This window comes from Scophthalmus maximus, chromosome 17, assembly GCF_022379125.1.
Source record: "Scophthalmus maximus strain ysfricsl-2021 chromosome 17, ASM2237912v1, whole genome shotgun sequence".
NCBI lineage: Eukaryota > Metazoa > Chordata > Actinopteri > Pleuronectiformes > Scophthalmidae > Scophthalmus > Scophthalmus maximus.
Genome location: NC_061531.1, coordinates 7,080,707 through 7,101,880, shown reverse-complemented (window position 1 = coordinate 7,101,880; position 21,174 = coordinate 7,080,707). Strand labels below are relative to the sequence as shown.

General features: G+C 44.1%; 2 protein-coding genes across 2 annotated transcripts in view; both read right to left on the bottom strand.

Moving 5' to 3' along the window:
• ccdc97 (coiled-coil domain containing 97) overlaps positions 1-21,174 on the bottom strand; it is a 167,884-nt gene that overhangs the window by 51,489 nt on the left and 95,221 nt on the right. The window contains exons 5-6 of the mRNA XM_035614003.2: positions 14,341-14,394; positions 844-1,222 (exon numbers count right to left, since the gene is read on the bottom strand). The gene's annotated coding sequence lies outside the window, so the exon portion shown is untranslated. The remainder of the gene's footprint in view (positions 1-843; positions 1,223-14,340; positions 14,395-21,174) is intronic.
• LOC118288191 (homeodomain-interacting protein kinase 3-like) lies at positions 2,778-5,904 on the bottom strand. The gene is made up of 9 exons (XM_035614006.2): positions 5,725-5,904; positions 5,061-5,254; positions 4,758-4,949; positions 4,473-4,654; positions 4,201-4,324; positions 3,971-4,090; positions 3,767-3,847; positions 3,507-3,679; positions 2,778-3,409 (listed from the first exon to the last, which is right to left on the bottom strand). Exons 1-9 carry the CDS (start codon positions 5,753-5,755, stop codon positions 3,112-3,114), a joined length of 1,395 nt encoding a protein of 464 aa, XP_035469899.2. The 5' UTR covers positions 5,756-5,904; the 3' UTR covers positions 2,778-3,111.

Sequence of the window (21,174 nt, the reverse complement as noted above, 5' to 3'; positions counted from 1 at the left end):
CTACGTGAAAACACTCATCAAAGCCATTAGTATCGGTGTGACCCCATTGGCTGCCGTGACAACAAAAGCTGAGCTTGCAACGATCACAGCCCTGCAACGGCACAAAGAGGGAGGAAAAGAAACGGGCGCACGGCGTTACAGCCACAGCACGTTAACACGCGGCTTATGTCACACCACACTCAAATAAAAGAGGAAAAATTGAAAGGTTCAAACAGACTGGACCAGTTGGAAGCCACACTGAACTAAAAAAACAACAACGAAGGAACACAGATTAAAAAGGCAACTAATTTAAAATGGTCTTTCTCCGGCGAAGTGATCTGTAGGTGGCGACCACACAACATTCGGGCAATGAGGTCTTTTTACCTCGACACTTTGACCCCGTTGTCACCAGGCAGTAACATCCGACCTGAGTGATCAGCTCCATTCTCGACACGAGTGATAACAGTCATTGCCTTTCCACCGTGCGGACCACCACCACCATCATCTGTGTACAATGCTCCTATGAATGATGCGTGTGGCTTATCCAGTTCTCCCGCTCCTCCAGTAGCCATGACTACGAGCCGCTTCCACATCCGTTAACATGCCCCGTTCACGTGAACACACAACTTCCTTCGACATCTCCATAAAAATTTGCAACTAATCCGTGGATCACATGCCTGATCTGTCAAATTCTGTCAACTTTCCCCTCACACAGAGGGCATCAGTTGAGGAGGCTGTCCCTAATGTGGCCAAAAGTCACATACACGTTCTCACTGCTATTACAATGTGGACACATGCGGCTTTAACCACCACCGAATGTGGTTTTAGAGATCCGATTTCAATGCGTCCTGAAAATGTTTTCACCTGTACTTAGAGCAGTCCACTTGTGATCGGATCCCTCAGGACGGATGTTACCGCAAGGCGCAAACAGGGTCTTTTTGTTTAAGCTCCCATGGCTGGGGTCTTTTTTCTCCCCACTTTACAGAGGAGTCCCCTTGAACTCAGTTCTGCCCAGATCAGTAGATCAGTCACGGTTCTCTGCAGCAGCTTTGGCCGTCCAAAGGGCTGTCAATCACAGCACACAGGTGACAGAGTGAGAAGGGAATGAGATCATCAATTGAGTGGTTTACTTTACTTGTACTTTCCTTTGAGTTCCAGTTATCCTCCAAGTCCCTGGTGTGGATTTAAGAAGGGGGGGGGGGGTCCTTTTGTCCTCAGCACAGGTCTCTCTCCACCCTGGGCTCTGAAACATACAGGTGCAGCTCATCATGCACATGCTCATCACTAATCCCTCAAATGCTGTCTGGTATGTTAATCGCCACACTCTTCAGGGTGCTTTCAAATGCACTGCAAACTGTAGGACATACCAATGACTTAATTTAAAGTGACACATAGAAGGTGTTTGTGCTGGTTATTTGTCCATTACATGACACTTGTACACAACGTATGAGTTAAGCAAGAGTAAAGTGATGTGAAGTCATAGATCAGTTTTATTTTGTTGTTTTTTACATTTTCAACCAGTGACCAGTTTCCTTGAAAGATGAACCGATCATAAATACTTCTTGACGGCTATTTATTCACATCAGCGTTTGCTGAGTTCACAGTTCTTGAGGTATCTCATTGAGACTTATCCTGTTGTATTCACAGACGTTGACCCAGATTCCATGGCAACCCAAAGGCTGAGGATCAAAGTGATGGATTCGCAGACACAGTGCCATGCCTCTAGCGCGGCTGAAAAGATGAGACTTAGGGAAACGTAGGGAGGTTCGAGGAAGAAGTGTGCGATGTCAGACTGATAATCGTGTGTTTTGTGTGTTGAAGGGAGGTGAAAAAAGAGTGAGAAAGAAGGGTGAGGTGCAGTGTCTATAATTAGCAGTGGAGGTAATTTTTTTTTCCGTTTGTGGGGGATGGGAGGGGCAGGGTGGCTTTGAGAGAGCTTTCCTAGTAAACCTACCCAAATTGCAACATTGTAAGCTGTGTGTGTGTGTGTGTGTGTGTGTGTGTGTGTGTGTGTGTGTGAGCTCACCTCTTACCAATTCACGCCCAAGAAATGTCCACTGGCTTTGTCCCATGGCTGGGACGCATCACATTACAACGCTCATTATTCAGGAGCTGACCTTATCAGTCTGTGATTTATTGCTGACTCCAGTACAGTATTATTATCACCTCCCTCCAATCTCGCAGATTTGGTGGCCTGGCAACTCTGTATCTCCTCAGCCTTATTTAATGAGGGATCTGAGTCTGCGGATGAACAACAGCAGAGACGAAAATGGTGTGCGTGTGTGTGCGTGTGTGTGTGTGGGCTGAATCAGGGTCCTGCAGTCTGCGCCCACCTTAAGTCACCTGAACTGAAGCAACCCGCTATGTTTTTAATGAGTGGTAACATGACAGTGCAGTAAACTGGTCTGCATGTCTGCAGCAAGAAGTGTACACAGACACCTGTCAGTATCTGGTGCCGATCGTTTCAGCATCAGACTTTTGTTGAGTTCTGTGCAGCTCGACCAGTGCAATGCTTTAAATCAAAACTAGTGACCAATCAGTCAACCTTAAAAACATTATGGAATGAATACAAATGACTTCAACAAAACTTCACATATAGGTAACTGTCATGTGTCATGGGATCCATCTTTAAATAGAGGCATTGTCATCAGTGACCTACACTACTAATATTAAATTATATTATGTCAAACAAGTGTTTTGGGTCACCAGTTGTTAAAATTCAGCAGCTTTAAATTTTATTTTATTACATTACTTCAGTTTATTGAAAGGATTTGTACACCAGTTCCACATGATGTGAATTACTTTTTTTATTGAGGAATACACAAATTTATCAGACATAATAGTTAATCTCCAAAAGACACACAGGAATGGATTAAACGGATTATTAATGTTTATTTTGATTACTGTTTTTTCATGTACATTTACTTTTTCAGTCTGAAAACAGTCCTCATCGCCCTGCCGAAGAACTTGCGGATCCTCCTCAGGCGGCTCTTTCCTTTGACAGGTGCACATACATCAGCTGACCCATCAGGAGTCGACGTCTCCGCGGCCGGATCACTTCTGGCTGCATCTCGGCATACAGCTGGTTCCCCTTCAGCTGCGCCACCTTCAGCTCCAACAGATGCTGCTCCATCAGGCAGGTTTGTACAGTCTCCATTGGTGCAAGCCGAGGCCGAGACTGGAAAGGATGGCTGGAAGACCCTCAACTTGGAGCTTCTCCTCAGCCTCGTCGTCACGTTGTCTTTCCCGAGAGTCATCTGTCCTGCAGACCGCTACCTCTCCAACTGAGACTATTTCAACTGAATCAGGCAGGCTTGTGATGTCATTGAAGACGGGAGCTGCAGAGTCTTTGCTATTTGGACGTGTGATGTTATTGCCCTCTGAGTCATCCATCTGGCAGTCCGTCATTGTTTTAAATGACGTGTACACACTGAGTAAAAATTACAAGAAAATTCATGACTTAATCAATCCATTCATCCAATGATGCATCTATCCAACTTTACGAATACCAAAACACAGCCACTTACTACGAGCTGGGTCTTCTTTCCTTTTCCAGGTGGACCATGGAGAGAAAAGGGTGCGCCAAGGCACCGGTAGGAGTGCTCCTCCGCTCAGGGTCCATTTGCAGCAGACCTTTAAGGAGGCTGACAAATGTGATGCGGTCGGCCATCTCAATGTACTCCTGCACCATTGGGTAGATCTGGATTTGAAACAAAGATAATTAATTCATCTCATTCCTCTCTCAGCAACAGAATTTGAATCCATTTTTCAGAAATGGATCACTTACTGTAACCAGCTTATCCAGGGGACAGACTTTCCAAATTGGTTCTGGGACTTTTCCAGTTTCCTGCTGGTATTCCAACGGGGTCTGCGAGAACAGAATATATATAAAATACTTTACTCCTAAATGTGTTGACCATTTAAATCTGTCGTCTGATTAGGAGATCCAATATCATCAACAGCTCAGAAAAGAAAAACAAGGCTGAAATACCTTCAGTAACCATTTAGGGTGGTCCCAGTGCCGGTTCTCCTTAAAGAAAGTCCTGGTGAAATATCCCTCACTGAGGAGGTCGTAATCAGGTTGGCCCAGTACATCGACTATGCTCCTCACCTGGAGAGAAAATATAAAGAATCACATCAGCCAACTTCCAATTGCAAGACTTTGGCTGGGGCAGTATGTTAAAAGCTGTGCACTCAAATCTAAATATATTAAGTTCTTACCATCTGATACTCGCAGCATATCCCAAACATGTGTTCGCTGATGAACAGGAATGCGAGAACACAGCCGAGAGCCCAAATGTCAATTGCCGTGGAGATGGGGAGGCCCAGGATGATTTCAGGTGCCCTGTTTGTAGAGTACAAAATCCACAAGAGCTATTAAGCACATTGTCAATTTCAAAATTTGTATTGAAGGCTGACACAACTAGACGATTTACCGCCACCACACGGAACTGCAAACATGTTACAAGATGAGCTCTGAAGATTGAACCTACCTATAACCCAGAGTCTGCATGGTCATCCCACGTCCCATTTCCGAGGTCATACGTGACAAGCCAAAATCTATAAGTTTGACTCTGAAGGGCTGGTCCTCATGGTTGACCAGCATGATATTGTCTGGCTTCAGGTCACAGTGGATTACTCCAAGTCCCCTCAGAGCATCTATGGCTTTCAGCAACTGCGGGGAGAGAAAAAGAAATGTAAAATCCTGAGTACACTGCACATACCTATTTATTTCTTATATATAATACATTACTTGTACATTGCCACGTAGGGTTTACCTGGTGTGCTATCGGGCGTATCTCACCGACAGACAGTGGCTGATACTGTCTGTCTGCGAATAACTGGATAAGATTCCGGTCTAGCTTCTCAAACGCTAGACAGGTATGTCCTTTGTGCGTGAACTGCTCAAAGTAATGCACGACGTTCGTCTTCACTGGGTCGAGAGCGCTCAGGACGTCCAGCATGTTGATCTGTGAGAGGGAACATAGATAAGCGACGGCATGGTGTCTGCAGTTCATTTACTAAATCACAGAAAATGTCCTTACCAAAACAACTGTATTAAAATGACATGAATGATTTACCTCTCTTTTCGTGTTAAAGCCCTCCTCAGTTTTGAAAATCTTGAGGGCCATGTCCTGTGCCGTGATCAAATTCATACACAGGGCAACTTCGCCAAATTGTCCTTCACCCATGAAGTCCAAGATCAGGTAGCAACTCGAGCTGATGTTCAGAAGGTCGCCATTTTCGACCTCTATTTCCTCTATCTCCCTTGTTTCTGTGAGAAGGGATGAGAAAGTGTGAAGGTCACAACATGTAGTCAGTGGGGCTCATTAAGTCAACATGATACAAACATACAGCTGAGGCATTCACTCTGTCCATGTCAGTAAATGTTTGGTTCCTATTCTGTGACCGCATGAAGACAGGTAACATGTCAAACACTGAATGTAGCATCATGAATATTTCACTGAGCGATATTCACAAAGATTAAAAAGAGTGAAGTCGTCTGCATTAGAAAACATCAGATCAAACATCAGATCATGCATTAAATGTTATCAGGTCACTATTGTAGTATGTTTCCAAAATTGATAATCTGTAAAGTAAGTCGGAGCTTCAACTGTCAAATAAACATAGTGGAGAAGAGACTTTACTCTGTGTACCTACAATTTATTCTACTTTATACTACAATTCAAACTACAAACATGCGATTAATAACTGTCATGCTGTGCTTGCTTGCAGATTTCTTACCTTGTTTATCTGCTGTTAAACGGTCTGCCATTCTTCAGTTGACTGCTACTCAAATGAATCTGTAGAATTCTAGATGACATCATGAGGCTGTGATCTTTTGCAACATTCTAATGTTTTGTTTTAAACTGAAATAATGAGGGACAGTCACGTGACGGTTTGTTTCTGTGTTGTGTGTGTGTGAGTGTGCGTGCGCGCATGTGTGCACACGTGTGTGTGTGTGTGTGTGTGTGTGTGTGTGTGTGTGTGTGTGTGTGTGTGTGTGCTTTTTATTGTGAAAAACATCATTTTTAAGTCACAAAAGTTTTTTGGTGTTTTTTATGATATCAAATCAAAATAATTTTATAGATATCATTTTTTTTCCCTCCAAACTTCTCATTTGGCACCTCGATCTTAGCAGGACGTCATCATTTGCCAGTGCCTTAAAAATATATTTACAAAAACTGAGGTGTTTTCTCATCTGACAACACAAGTAACCAAAGCAGTTGACTGTTATTATAGGAATCTGTAGGTTTGTAAATGACATCATGCAGCTGTGATCTTTTGCAACATTCTAATGTTTTGTTTTAAACTGAAATAATGAAGGACGATCACGTTTCTATGCTGTTGATCTTTCTCTATCGAAACGGTAACATGCACTGTGCAGAAGAGAAAACACTACATACTGTGAACGCAGCCATTTATCATTTGCTTTTGCTAAATGAACCAATGATGCACCAGTTTTCCTCTGTTGCATGTCTCGGTGCTAAACCAACAAAATGTGTAGGTGTGTGTGTGTGTGTGTGTGTGTGTGTGTGCGTGTACGATGGCTGCTGGTTGAGGACGAGCACCGTGCATGACTCCATGCAGTCAGCTGGAGGAATTGATGGTCAGTCCGGCCTGATGTTACACAACCCGCGAGAGAGGGCGGACTCAAAGGAATCCCCCAGTGTTTCCCCGGGAGGCTTTTTTACTTCAGCGGTGTTGTGTGTCAGAGTAGCACTCCCGTCTGATGAGGGGAATCAATGACAACTGAAGCCCGTGAACTCTGCTATATTTGTCTTTCCTCTCAGAAATTCGCAAGCTGCGAGGAGAGAGAGTGAGATCTCTGAGCCGTCGAACTGCTTTGCTGATGAGCGAGACAAAGGTATGGGTGGAAGTCTGTTGGCTTTTTTCTTTTTTTTGACAAACCGACTGTGATGCAGAGGAAAAATACACAAACACAACCTACGTTTTGCTTTCTTGAGCAGAAAGTTGCCAGACTATGAATGAAAGCGACAATAGTGCAGCGTTATGCCTCGACGCAGAACGTGTATTGTTAGTCCTGACGCTCAGTTGGGTTGGTTCACAAACCAACACTCGCCTCTCAACTTGATGTCTACAACACCAGGCCTCAGGCCTAGGTACAGTAGGCTGCATGCAGAGAAGGTGTTGGTGAGTTTAAAGCAATCTTTTTTTTATATTATTGGATTCATTCTGATGTATTGAACCATAAATTACATAAATAAAAGAAGAGAAAAGAATCAAGCGAATTAAACCCCAAAGATAGAATAAATAAATAGGTAAATAAACAAGGTTCTACTTGTTTCACCTTCAAAAGCCAGCTACCCCATCCTCTCCTCCTTCATTGTCTTGGTTTCCATGGAGATGACTGTACTGTTACTTGAGGGCCACCAACCATGGCGGGGGCACGGAGGGCAAGAGGGTGCGCCGCCTCCTCAGGTTGAGTCAGGAAGAGAAGAAGAAAACAGAACATGGCACTGAGCCCCGTCTCAGCTGCTTCTTTCTTTCTTTTTTTGCTTTGCAGGGCCAAGTGGGTCCAAATAGAATAATCATCAAGAGATATATGGGGGGGGGACAGCTCAGAGAGCTAAAGGCAAAAGTATGGACACACATCCATTGCAGAGTAAGTGGACCTTGTAATGACCTACAAATGCCGTAACGCAGAATAATGCACATACTCTGACAAACAACAAATGTCAGAGGCTGTCATGACTACCTCATGACTGAGGTATCCTTATATGTAATCACAACTGTACTGCAGACCAGACCAGAGCAGGAGAGTATGGAGCACTGTGTCAGCTACTTTGCGGATGTATTCTCTGTTTGTTTCTCCTGCATCCAGGTCCTGCAGCAGGACTTTCTGACTGATGACAGATAATCAATCTCCACCCACGGAATATGAAACTTGCTATTTATGTTGTGATTTCTCAGGGAACCTCAGACATCTAACATCCTCACCGCTGAGGTCATTCCCTCGAAGGAAGAAAAAGACCCGATTCACTCATTTCATTAATATTATCGCTCCACCTTAATCAGATGGACATTTATATTGTGGGAATTTTATTCCTTTTTGCTGGGTGTTAGGTGAAAAAGCAATTATTATTTTTTTCAAAACAAATCAAGCACAACAGTTTTTGCCTAGCACTATCCAAAATGTAAAACTTTTCAGATGAAGCATTGGTGAAACACGTTAAACCCTACTAACTTTGTTGATCCTCTCACTGCCATCAACTTGGCGTTATCGTACAGCTGCACGGACTGCCATGACATTTGGCACAGACCGAGAAACTGCTGTCAAATCTGTGATCTTCAATTTTTTTTTACAATCATTTATGATAATCCACACCGTCTTGTAACACCACACAGGCGCCCTCATTACCGACTCCACAGATTGCCACACTCCATTGTGTTTCTCATTTGCCTTCTCTTCACATTATGATTATTGTTAAAAACAAATGAGCTTATTATTAGCCTTTATGAAACGGATAGCTCAAATCAAGCGATCTGATTGGCTCATGGCCGTGTTATGACGAGCGTATACAGCGGCTATGACGTTGAATCAGTTTGCACAGGTCGGTATCATTTGGCGACTGAGGAAGTAACGACGTAAGTAGACGAGAGTAGCGACGGATTGAAGTTAAGAAAACTTGCTGGAGAATCCAGCTACCGGAACGTTACAGTGTGTTGCATAGCAACCGTCGTGCACTGTGCAGGCAGCCAGGAGGGACTCCTTTTTTGTTATAAAAGTGCATTTTTGACGAAATAAAGCCTCAGCTGTACTGGGATTTGTCCTCCAATAGGATCATTTCCTTTGTTCGTGAAGATGTTCACGTTGATGAGGCTAAATTAATATTGATAAACATGGCCATTTAATGTCTCTTTACTGAAGCGTTTCATCCAAAATTCCGTATCCAATCAATTTTCACACCGCTTCATATTGCACAAAGTATTGCCCAGAGGAGAGAGGAGAGGAGGGGGATGTGTGATGAAGAAGTCCCGTGACGCTCGTTGAGTGCACTGTTTTCAGCCGCATAAATTGAAGTGATTGCACCGAGTCTGTAGCATCAATACCTTCAAAAGTGTGTGTGTGTGTGTGTGTGTGTGCGTGTGTGAGCGTGCGTGTGCCTTTGTGTGTGAAAACAAAAGCACGAACCACTTTCTGAACGAGCCCGCCTCATGTGCACTGACCCATTCACTCACACCCACCTGGTTATGTTGGCTGTAAAGCAGCCAGGGGAAAGTCCTGGTGTGAGAGCAAGGGAAATGAGACGGCTTTTCAAAAATCAATGAGGATATCAACAAGTGCTCCGCGTCTCCCCCGTCTGAACTTCAATTCCGAGAAAGAAATATTGAAAAACCCTTGAGTCTCCCTTAAAATTGAGGCACGCTTCTCTTATTGATGCGGGGGTAAAACTGCCTAAGGGCGGCGGCTTTCAGCGCCGCGTGGATTAACAAAGAAAAGAACAAACTTAGTAAGTCACACAAATGTGCAATGCAGTTGCACAAGTCCAAAGAAGACTTGTACTGTAAATATCAGCGGGAGGGCTGCACTTCTGTCTCTTGATGCTGCGGCAGAGACAACACAGAGACCGAAAGGGAAAGATAGAAGAGGGAAAACAAAGAGAGAAGACGCATTTAATTGCTAATTAATAGGATAATGTTTGGGCTGTAACAAACTGTAAAGCCTTATGGGACCTCGACAGTGGCTCCTTATGGCGCTGCCTTTAAACTGCCTTTGGAACACTAATTAATTCACACCCTGCTGCTAATTAATTTGCCACCGCTTATTAAACTGAAAGGCACCTTCCCTCCACCCGGTCCCCTCCGTCCCGCAGCTCGGCGCCCCTGTGCGGTTTCCTCCTTCTTTTGTGCTGTTGCCTCCCGTGATCCAGCAGCTCATCCAGCGAGCCCGAGCGCCTGCCTTCCCCACAGTGTCTTCACGGCTGACAGCTGATGCTATTATTGTGCCATACGCCCCGAGCTAAAAGTGAAACATCTTGCTATTTGTACCTTTAAATGGTTTCACCAGCAGGGGGATTGTTAGCAGGATGTCAAATATAATCACCCTCCGAATCCCAACGCCCCACTTCGCCCCACGTCTCCCACGCAGACAATCACTGCGATGTTTGTGGCACACGGCTCCCACAACCGTGCATTTATATAATCGAGCAATATTTTTGATAAAAAAACCCACTGCTAATCTCTGTTCTTTTGATGACTCACGACTTTTCACCACAATCCACAATGTGCTTCACCTTCATGCCTGTAATCTTTCCGTCAGACATCGTCACCGGGTGTCTTGCATCAGAAGCGCTGCACTGCAGCTGAACTGCGGGGTCGGAAGAGAGAGAGAGAGAAAGAACCTTGCACAGGAACCTTGGAGCGCGGCCGCTGATTTGTGCTTGTGCCATACGTCGACGCGATGAGTCAGTACGGCAGATGCATGGCAGTGATGTGTGATTCCGTCCTCGCGTGGATGAGTAGCAGTATGAGTGTAGGTCCCCGTGTGCACATGCTGGCCCCATGACCCCCTCCTCAATAACTCTGTCATGGAAATGCATCGCATGTCAATTCGACCAAGGCCCCACGTCCCCACGGGAATGAACGTGCACGACAGTTCAATCTAATGTGAACTCAAATGAACCCAGCTGAATTTAGAGTGAGTTGTGTGCATGCAGCGCGGTTTTCATTCCAACCAGTTAGTAGATATTGATATACAGTATAATGAGCAGCCACAGAGCTCTTCACTCAGTACACAGACACACAGCACAGCCCGGGGTTATCTTAACCCCGCGTTAATGGCTGGCTGAGGGTGTCTGACACAGACATTAATCCATGGTAAACTGTCAACTCCGGTCAGACAATTCTCGTGGACATGTTTTTATTTTTATTTATTTATTTTGCAAATAATCCTTTAATCTGTTTCACCCAGCAAACAGATTTTATTATTTTGAATGTTTTCCCAGTGTGAGGTGCACTAACTACAGGTATTATGAACAACTGAATGCCACTCTGTGTAATAAGGATGTGCAGAATAACACTTTTAGTTGAAATATACTTCATAACATATTTACTGTCAAAGACTGTGACCCAGACACTCCACCGTTCCTGTCGCTGTGGCACCGGAGATACTGTAGAGCGCGTTGGCTCCTAATTAGAAGGCCGGTGGTTCGATTCCCCAGCTCCTCCAATCTACATGTGGGAGTGGCCTTGGGCAAGATGCTGAACGACCAAAATTGCCACTGACGGCTGTGCCAGAAGTGTGTGAATGAGTTTATATATATATATATATAGTTTAATTTTTTTGTGTGTAGAGCACCTTGTAACTGTGTTTTGAAATTTGCTACATAAATAACATTCATTATCATTGAATGCACTGAATCAAATTTTCCTCATGACTGTTTCCTCTCGTCTTGTGGCTCTGACACGTTTAACATCTCTTTGACCCGACGGAATCACACAAGACACAACGTCGCCACAGTTTGTTCGCCCATGTAATTGAAACTGTATCACAGTTGTTGGAGCCCATCTTCAAAGTAAGCGGTCTTCCAGAGGGATGCGTGTGGTGCTTCCCTGTGCTTTAAATATCCGTCCACTTAAATCAGCAACAATTATGATGACGATGATTACGATGATAAAGGATTGTTCCCCAGTTCTCTTGGGCCACGATGTGATTATATTACCAATGACAAAGATAATGAAAGTCACACTATCGATTACGGATGAGATAAACCTTTACGGTCTTGGTGTAAAATGTAGGGGCCGAGAGAGAGAGAGAGAGAGAGAGAGAGAGAGAGAGAGAGAGTGTGTGTGTGTGTGTGTGTGTGTGTGAGTGTGTGTGTCAGACAGTCAGACACACACAGTGTGTAAAGTGTCATTACAGACATTACAATGACCTTGTGAGGGTCATTAGTGTTAATATGACTTGAGGGGTTAACTGGATGCAAAGAGAGATTAAGTGTGTGTGTGTGAGTGCGCGCGCGTGTTGCACGTGCTTGTGTATTAATGAGTTCCCCACAGACATTTGCCATTGAATTTTTTACTGCAAGTGGATGTTAGCAAAACCAGACGTCCACAGCATCAATGCACCTTCACATACTGCATATAGACACGTCACGTGGTGCGAGTGTGAAAACTGACAGTGGGTACGTGTGATCAGATAACGAGATCTGGGGGGGCTATATAAAGATGTGTCGAGTACATTCGCTCGTTTGGTAGATGCTTTTAACTAAAGTGACTTAAGGTACATCCATACTATGGCTTTTATCGAGAATGGGTATAGGGTCAGCACCTAAACCGCCAATGGCAAAAAAAGGATGCTGAGGGTACTGTGCTCTAGAGAGAAACTGCATTGCCACTGATAGAGTAAAATCGTCTTTAGAGAACCAGTGTAACTAGTTTATTTTCCAGTGTAACATCAGACTATACAACCAGCACTGCTTCCGGAAGACCGCATGCACCAAATTCGGGGGCTGCACTACAAATCCACTCAGGTGTTTCTTCATTTAACTGTGCAAGACTCATATGTTTCTACTTCTACTTCCCCGTTTGCGGCTGTAACACAGAAAATGTTCCCATAGAGGGACTATCGTAACTTATCGCATCTCATTTGTAGCCTCTGTTGCTAGACTACAAGTATTGTGCTTGTCCAGTTTAACCCGCAGGAGTTTTTCCGAAGGCGTAGCATTCTCCTGCCACAGAGGAAATAAATTCATGACGAGTGACAAGTAGAGATTTTTAGCATCTCCCCAGCATCTGCAGCAGTGGAACCGGGAGGAAAAGCTGTCAAACCGCCAAGAGTTACGGCTGTCCCCGGATGATGATCAGCTCCAAAAGGCTGAAAGTCTGAAAAATGTTGACTGTCAAGAGAAAATAACGGTGCAAGAGTGAGAAAGAGGGTGAGAGGGGGACTCGACTCACAACAGGTACTCACTCAGCTGATCAAGTGGTCACGGCAACTGTGAGCTGTCCACAGACAGTCCAACAAACAAAATCTGTCAGATGGTTACTGCAGGATGACTCCATCCACTACAGGTCTTGTTTTAACTTGATTCTTTTTTTGTGGCACAGTGAAAAGTATTTCTTCAGAACATAGCATTGCTTTTCTTTTTGCTAATGAGCGTACAACATAAAAAAAACCCTGTGTTGTATTGTTATAAATGTTATAATGACAATGGACATTTGCTGCAGTTTAGTGTGACAGTGACGATCTGCTTGAACACACATTCAAAATAATTCAAAATTCAAATGGTAACATTGAAGGTGGAGGGGGAGGTTTATTTTCTGGTTGCAAGCAGCATTTCAGTGTTCACACTTTGTTGTGAGATTGACAGTATAAATCAGATGCTGAACTATTAATATAAACCTACACCGTTTTTTGGGGTTGTTGTTGACATCCTGGGTGACTTAGTTATTCTTTGTATGTGACAACACTTAATCCCACCTACATGAAAATGATACTATCCCGCTCTAATGTAGAGCTTTAATGCCTCTGCAGCACCAACTTCCATATTAATCGAACCTGATATGTTTTTGGCCTTGTGCAGAGTAAATGGACTCTGGCATTGTAACCTTAAACAAACCCGTGCGCGTGGTAACCGCCGGCGGGGGTCAGATTGAATGTCGAGGTGCTGCCGTGTTGTAGAGCAGGTCAATTACAGCCACTCAGTGAAGGTTCAGTGTCACGCTCTGAGAGAATGAAAGAAAAAAAGGATCCACTCTCATGGTAAGTCTAGGAATATTATCAGATGTACAGCTTCGATTTTTAAAGCTGAAAAGTGGCACTTGAGCTATAATAGGACCACTGATGAAGAGTTATCGTGACAAGTCATAAACCCATCTCTGAGCCCTTATTGGATGATGTCATAATTGACTGTCAATTAAAGCTAATAGTGGGGAACATCGACTTTCCCATCTAATCTTTGATTCAGATCGTGTGAGATCATGTGAAGAGAGATCTTGTGATGAGCTTATTTCAGAGGAGCTTTGAAATTTGAAATGGATAACGGGGTACAGCAACTGCAGCGGGCTTTGATGATGGCGAGGAAAGAAATGTATCTGTCACTGTAAGTGAGCTCCTGTTGGCTGACACCTTTTTGGAATAAAAAGACAAAAGGAAACTACACCTTGTTGCAGTTTAATCAGTTAGAAAAGAAAGGGAAAAGGATGCAGCGTGTTGTCAACATCAGGGATTTACCAGGACCACAGAATAATTTGTGGTTCCAATAAACACACTGTGCTTCCTTCATAACAAACATGGGGACTGTGGACGAGGTTCTGATGATGTATATCTTGAGAAAGGGGCCACGGTGGCCTGCGTTGTAAACGGCGGTGGTGGAAATGTTTGTAGTTTCTTACCAGCTCGCAAAGTCTCTCCTCAAAAACTTCTGCCATTGATGACATTTCTTCCTCCTGTGGGACACAGGAAAAAGAAAGGACGTTAAAGCCCCAGTGTGTCATTTTCTTTTACTTTTCTGGCAGCATCTGGTGGTAAAATTGCAAACCACAAACAACTGTGCATCCGACGGGGGACACTTTATGGTGGTGCGCTGCTAATTCCATTTCCGGCTTTCCCACAGCGCTGGGAACATACATTGGTTCTTTGTTGCAGGTGATTATACATACATGAACACACAATAATGGACAATATATTCAATTTCTGTGAATACGTTCTTCTAAATATTACACTCTGTAGCTTTAAGGTAAGACAGTAACTGTAGGTTGATCAAACAGGTTTTAAAAAAGTATTTTAAGTTCAGAAAAACAAAATCTCAATAGGGGGCAGATCAGAATTGTTCTAGGTCAAGAGAATCCAGGTGGGCTTCCTCTGTCTCCTGAGATGGTTAGCAGGAGAACGTCTCCTCTCACTTTGTCAAGTGAAGAGGAGGACAAGATCTTCATCAGAGGATGTTAGTGAATCCATTATTCTTACTGAAAAAGGAGCTGGCACAAATCCATTCAAACATTTTAGCAAACATGTGTTGGAAGTGTCCGGAAACTTGTAATGCAATCGGTACGAGTAGTTTTATCAATGGTCTTATTAGTGACATGTCTGGTTAGTGAAGGCCTTTGTGGTTGTTCTCTCACCGCACAGACCCAACGAGGGTCTATGTCTGAACAATAAGAAACACACACACTTTGGAGGCAAAGTATGAAGACCACATTTGCTAATTATGCACATATGGTGACTAAAACAGGGCTGTCTGACTGAATAATGAATGTTGGACCTCTCACAATAAATATTTGAATAGACACTATGAATTATTTTGGCCAATTTTGAATATTTCAATGTTCAAACTGTAAAATAAACCATTAAACATTCTCACATCTCCCCCCTAAAGAGGATCCAGTAACTCAAGCATTGCCATAATCCTCCATGACTCAACTCTTTCCTTTGAAGGAGTTTAAAGAATCAAAGAGGAAGCCCCGACTTTGAAACTGCCATCTCAGTGTGAACATTTTAGATTAGATCAAGAAAAATATCCCCCCAGAAGCAATCTGCTCTCCAATATATGTCACGTATTTACACGCTGGGGGAATATATGGGATTTTTCTCTAGTTTACAGCCCTTCACCAAAGCTTAAGGCCGCTCGTGGGCTCTTCATGGCGTGGAGGTAATCAACTGCACAAGTTAGAATGTGTTTCTGTAAGTGTGATGAGCAGTAAATACAGAGCCGGATAAACAGCTCCGGGCTGGAGCGCTGTGAGATGTATGGTGATGTCATCGGCGGTACAAGACCAAATATGAGTCATCCTCAAGTCTAGGAGCCTCGGTGATGACAACATTGGCCCCTCAAGTAGGCTAATCCGCTAACATGCACAAATTCAAACTGCGCAAGCACAGAGACGGCTTTAAATCAAGTGTACGAATCACTTTGAATGAACAAGAGATGAATTACGAAAATACCACCTGTGTGAATAGATGCGATAATTCACACCATACACGTTGTAGCTCAAATGAAACACTAATTGAGACGGTTTTCCACATCCATGCATGTGTGTGCAGGCCCAGGAAACTGAGCTGCAATAAAGGTCATCTGGATTTTACAAATCCGCTTTGTGTCAAAACACTTGAGCAGGGGGAGACAGAGGGAGCACATGAGACCAGAAGTCAGGGGGCGTGTGCACATCAGCATGGTCTGCTCACTGCAACTCCAAACAGTGCTTTGTTTCTTTTTGTCCTTTATTTTTCTCTCCATTCCCTTCTCTCCAGCATGGATTAGTATTATTGAACAGACCGTCCTCTGTCGCAAAATTTTTGTCTTTTATTCTTGGCAGTAAAATGACTACAAGAGGAGGTAAAAACAAGACAACAACCCGAAACATCTATAAAAAAAAAAAGCTAAATGACTACCATGCAAAAAGGATACGGACACAAAATGAGACTCAAAACAACTGTAAAGACATAAAACAACTCCAAAGAGAAGTAAAAACACACAAAAAACTATGACCATTAACACAAAAAGAGATGCAAAACAACACTAAATGAAGCAAAAATATCAAAAACACGCATAACTACTGACCAAAAACAAAAAACAACTTCAAAACAACAGCAGGATTTTTTAACTGCATCTGTGCCTTATAATCCATCCATATCTGATGCATGTGCACCTGCTTTTTATTCCCCACTTTTCCCTCATCCCCTTCCCTGCCTTCATTTTCCCCAGATCATGAACCCCACCTCCGCCGGTCTTTGTTCACCTTCCGATGACCTTCATATCTTCCTCGCAAACGCACCCGCGCTCACTCACGCTCTTCTCCGACATCATCTCTCCATTTGGTCCCGCTTTCTGAGGCACAAGTGAGGACGGATCTCGTCTCTGACTGGCTGATTGAGTTACTGCCGCTCTCCCCCGTTGACACACAGATGCACACAGCGGATTGGCTTCGCGGGGAACTGAGACTGCATTGGGGCTGAAACAGAGACCGACAGTCGACAAAAAAACCACGGACCTCCCACAGAGACGCATGTGGGATAATCCTCTTGTCGATGTCTGCTGGCTGACTGCACCACGACTTTAGCTGGTGGCTCCTTGGGCTTCTTTGGTGCCGTGGTTTGCTGATCGGTTGCTCTCTCTCAAGATTTGTGTGCTAACTGCCACCAGTGTTACTGTAGTCACAACACCCATTATCAGGCCCATTATCAGAGATGCATTGAGGTCTGGACATTCTCCTGAACTTCGCCGGAAGGGGCTGTACTGTATGTGAGAACGCAAATCTCCTCAAATGAGCTTTTCCTTTCAAAATTTCAGGGGAAAATCTGAGTGACTGATGTTGGAATACAGTGGGAAAATCTCCAGAGATTACCCCGCGGGCAAATGGCCACGTTGAAGACTTCAAAGAAAAACGCTGCTCTCCGCAGCAGAGTCATCTTCATGTCCGGCCTCCTGCATTGCTCTGATCAGATACCACAGAATGTTCCGGAAAAGTTCAGGAAAACATCCGCACTTCTGTGCATGTCTGGAAAACAGCTACAGGAACAAGACTAAAGTTAAAACATCTGGTCAAGAAGAAGAGGCGATCTTTAAACGAAGAGCTCTTGTCACGAAGACAAGTTACGTCTTAAGGCAGATGTAGTTCATTTCTCCGTCAACCAACCAAACTCTCCATGTTGTTCGGGGGTACGTTCTTGTCTCCATACTCGACAATGGCATGTGTTGCTTTGTTCATTTTGCGTATCAACGTGGATTGTCGGGGTCTGCTCTGTTGGGTCAACTGCACCCCTCTCTGAATCCTTGGCCAGATTTGAACGGGGACGTTGCCCGCTCTTGGACGATGCCTTAAGAGTTAGAAATGAATGAGACAGGTCGTTTGGTTTTAACAGAGAGGAAGACATGAAGCCCACATGAATGTAAAACTGTTCATGAAATTTTAAAAAACAGAAAGCTATTGACAAAAAATGTATTCGATATTTTTCATGCACTTTCAAGACGGTCGCTAACTTCAGCTCATCAGTCTCCTCTCCACTTTCGAATTACTGAGGCGCCCAATATTGGATAACTCTCAATATCTGTGTTCAAGCATTCATCCGGCACCGAGTCGGACCAAAACTGACGATGATCACTGAGCGTGAGCCCTACAGAATGTTGAACTGGGAGCTGCATCCACACGTCAATGTTCTAACGAGGTTAAACCTGTTTCCTCTTTGTTTTCACCGGCTGCCTCTGCCGCCACGTCAACCACATCCCCTCTTCGCCTTCGCTGCATCCTCTCCTCGGCGTGTCTACATTCCTCCCCCCCCCATCTTCAAATCCTCTCGTCGAACTATCTCCTGTGGCTCTCAGATTACAGCATATGTGCCACGCCTGTCACTCCAGGTTGCCTCGTGGCTTTTTCTCGCTCCCTTTCACTTGCGATAGCTGCTCGTCTCTCCTGTACTCTCGGCCCGTCGCTCACTATAGATTAGTTCAGCGTGGAGGAGGAGGTTGGAGCTCCGTCAGGGTAAGTCAGACGAGTCCATGACAGAATTCGGAGAAGAGGTGGGGTGGGGTGGGGTGAGGGAATGCAAAATATGGGATGGAGATGAAATAATCTATAGGAGAGAGTTAAACTGTGTAAGTAGTGGAGTAAATATATACTAATTGGAAAGAAAAGATGAAAGCAAAGGAAGCAAGGGGTTAACGAAATAGATCAAGTGGTAAAGTTATATTAGAACAAAGCTCTTGGATGTCATCTATTGGGTTTTTTCTATATAATTCACTGCCCTGCTCAGTATCATCCCGAATCATTGCACTCCTACAACCTCGCCCATGACTGCAGGGACAAGAAAGCGTATAACTGCCAATGACACACACACACACACACACACAGACACACACACACACACACACACACTGGGCACTTACGTACATGGCTGCCGGGACACAGGTCGTTCTTCAGTGGCTGATCAAGTCAAAGTTTAACATGATGGGAAAAAGAAAATCTCTAATTTCTATCACCGTGAAACTGTCTCAGTTGATTATGTACATTAAGACCCCCTTTTTTGTATTTGCGAGTTTTATGAAATGTATGCATATGATGCATTATCTCATCTCAATATGCACTTTCCAGAAGAGAAGTGTCATCTTTGTTAAATAGGTTCAAAAAGCTTGAATATATTGTTTCATTAGATAGTAGAGATATTAGAGCAGAATGTGTTTATTTTATAAGTTTATGTGCGTGTTTATTTTTTTATATATATATGAATGATATATGAAGAAACCCCTCAGCTAAAAGCCTTCGTTATATCGAAAGGCATACAACTGGAAAGTGTGTTTTATCATGTGCCGATCGACCCCAGCCCCCCCAGCTGGGGGGACTTATTCCCCGCAGTGGCACTTTTTGTGCTGTGATCCATCTTAGTCTGTAACCTTCTCAGCTTTCCCTCTTCCTCAATCAAGAAGAACACAAAGAGCTCACCCTGTCCATTCCTCACGTCAGACCAAAACAGAAACGGCCCCGTTGTGAAAGGAGAGCCAGGCTCCAACCTCACTGGAAGACCACGTGGCTCAGTTTGACGGAGAGACTTGAAGTTCCCGTTGCAGACTTTTCATTTTTATTTTGGAGTGGATAACGTTGGAGTGGAGTTATACTCTGTGCGTCTAACGTATACTGTAGTATGGTGCATATCATGTCCCTCTTTCCCCGTGTCGGTTCGTATTTTACCCCACAACAAACGTCCTACCACGGGCGGATCAATGACTGCTGCTAATGTACTTAAGTATTGATGATTCCTTTTTAGCCGTCCGTTAACCTGCCTATCCAGTATCGCCAGTCAGCTATACAGATAGACATTTAGTTTGATGACGGGAAACAGGAGACTTACTTCACCTGTCAACATTTCTGCTTAACCCGTCAGCCGCTGAGCCAAGACGCCGACAAACCCGAAGACATACCAAGATGTTACTATATGTGTTCACGACTCTGGGTAACTCATGAACCAAGCTCACTGGTCAGACAGAGAGTTACATGAAACCTTGATTCCTGAAGCTTCTTTTCAAGCCAAACAAAATGACAAATGTCGTCCTGTGACTGTGACATTTGTACACTTTTGGGACATTCCTGTTGGATGCACAAGACAGACAGCAGAAGAATAGACAGGAGGTCAGGAAGCGTGCAGGAAAGTAAAGGAACCGTCCAAAAACAAGCAGGAGGTCAAAACAGGAAGACAAAAACTGTCATGGGAGGTAGGGAGGCTACAGCTCGGACGCTCAACATACACTGGCAGAATGTAAGTGGAAATGGACTCGAACGAATACCAGGGGGAAGTAAGACGAGTGAGGAACAGGTGAGTGGTTGGGTGGGGGCTGGATTGGGGCGCGTGCTGGGGTCGGGGGGCAGGTGGGAGAGGCAGGGCAGACCTCTTGGCTAAGGCAGCAGAGAAATCGAGACGTCCAGTGAGCAGAATTTGTATCTGTCACTGTCCAACAACAATCCACTAGTGGCGGCTTATTAAACCTTTAAGGATGAACATCTGTAGGTCCTAACGTGTTAAGTGATGATGCAGAATGAATGAATCACTGAACGAACTGCGACATTCGCGACATACGCCCTGACGCACTTGGCCAACGCCTTCAAGGGAATTTAGCCTGAGAGGCTTGGACGGAGTACAAACAGTGAGCAGAGATGAGCTGCAGGGAGAACAGCAACAAAAGAAAATGTGGCTCAGACACAGCGGATGCCTGTGCTGAGCGTGAGTGTGTGTGAGCGAGTGAAAATGAAAACTGAGTGAGGAGACAAGAGAGAGAGATTTAGAAGAAAAGGGGAGATTGTGAGAGAAATTAAAATTAAAAAAAATCTGCCATGCCCAAAAAAAAGTTTGGAAAATCAATGTTGAGGTTTCAGTCACTGAAAAACAGAACAAACTATCAATACCAATAAATATGAATGACTTTTCTCTGATGAGGGTCTGAGCATGAACACCCAGAGGTCACCCAAAGGCTCTACACATTATTAGTGTTTCAAATCTAGTTTATATTCAACATTTCACCTTGGATCTTTCAAAATCCATACCATAGTCTGTACCTCTCTTCAGTCATACATTTAATATTATTCTCTGAACAATATCCCCCCACTCTTTCTAATACTGTCACTTTCCCATGAGATAGCTTTTCCTTTCCCCCCCTCCTACCTGTCTGCAGTTCCTTCCTATCTCTATCTTCCTCCCACTCCCTGTCCCTCTGTCACTTCCTATTCCTCTGCTATCCTTGTGTT

Bases quoted from the DNA above. Each gene is read 5' to 3' on its own strand.
- LOC118288191 (XM_035614006.2), bottom strand. From the start codon at position 5,755: ATGGCAGACCGTTTAACAGCAGATAAACAAG. The intron at 5,255-5,724 runs GTAAGAAATCTG...CCCTTCTCACAG, and splicing joins TTTAACAGCAGATAAACAAG to AAACAAGGGAGATAGAGGAA. The intron at 4,091-4,200 runs GTAAGAACTTAA...TTTTCTCTCCAG, and splicing joins TATGCTGCGAGTATCAGATG to GTGAGGAGCATAGTCGATGT.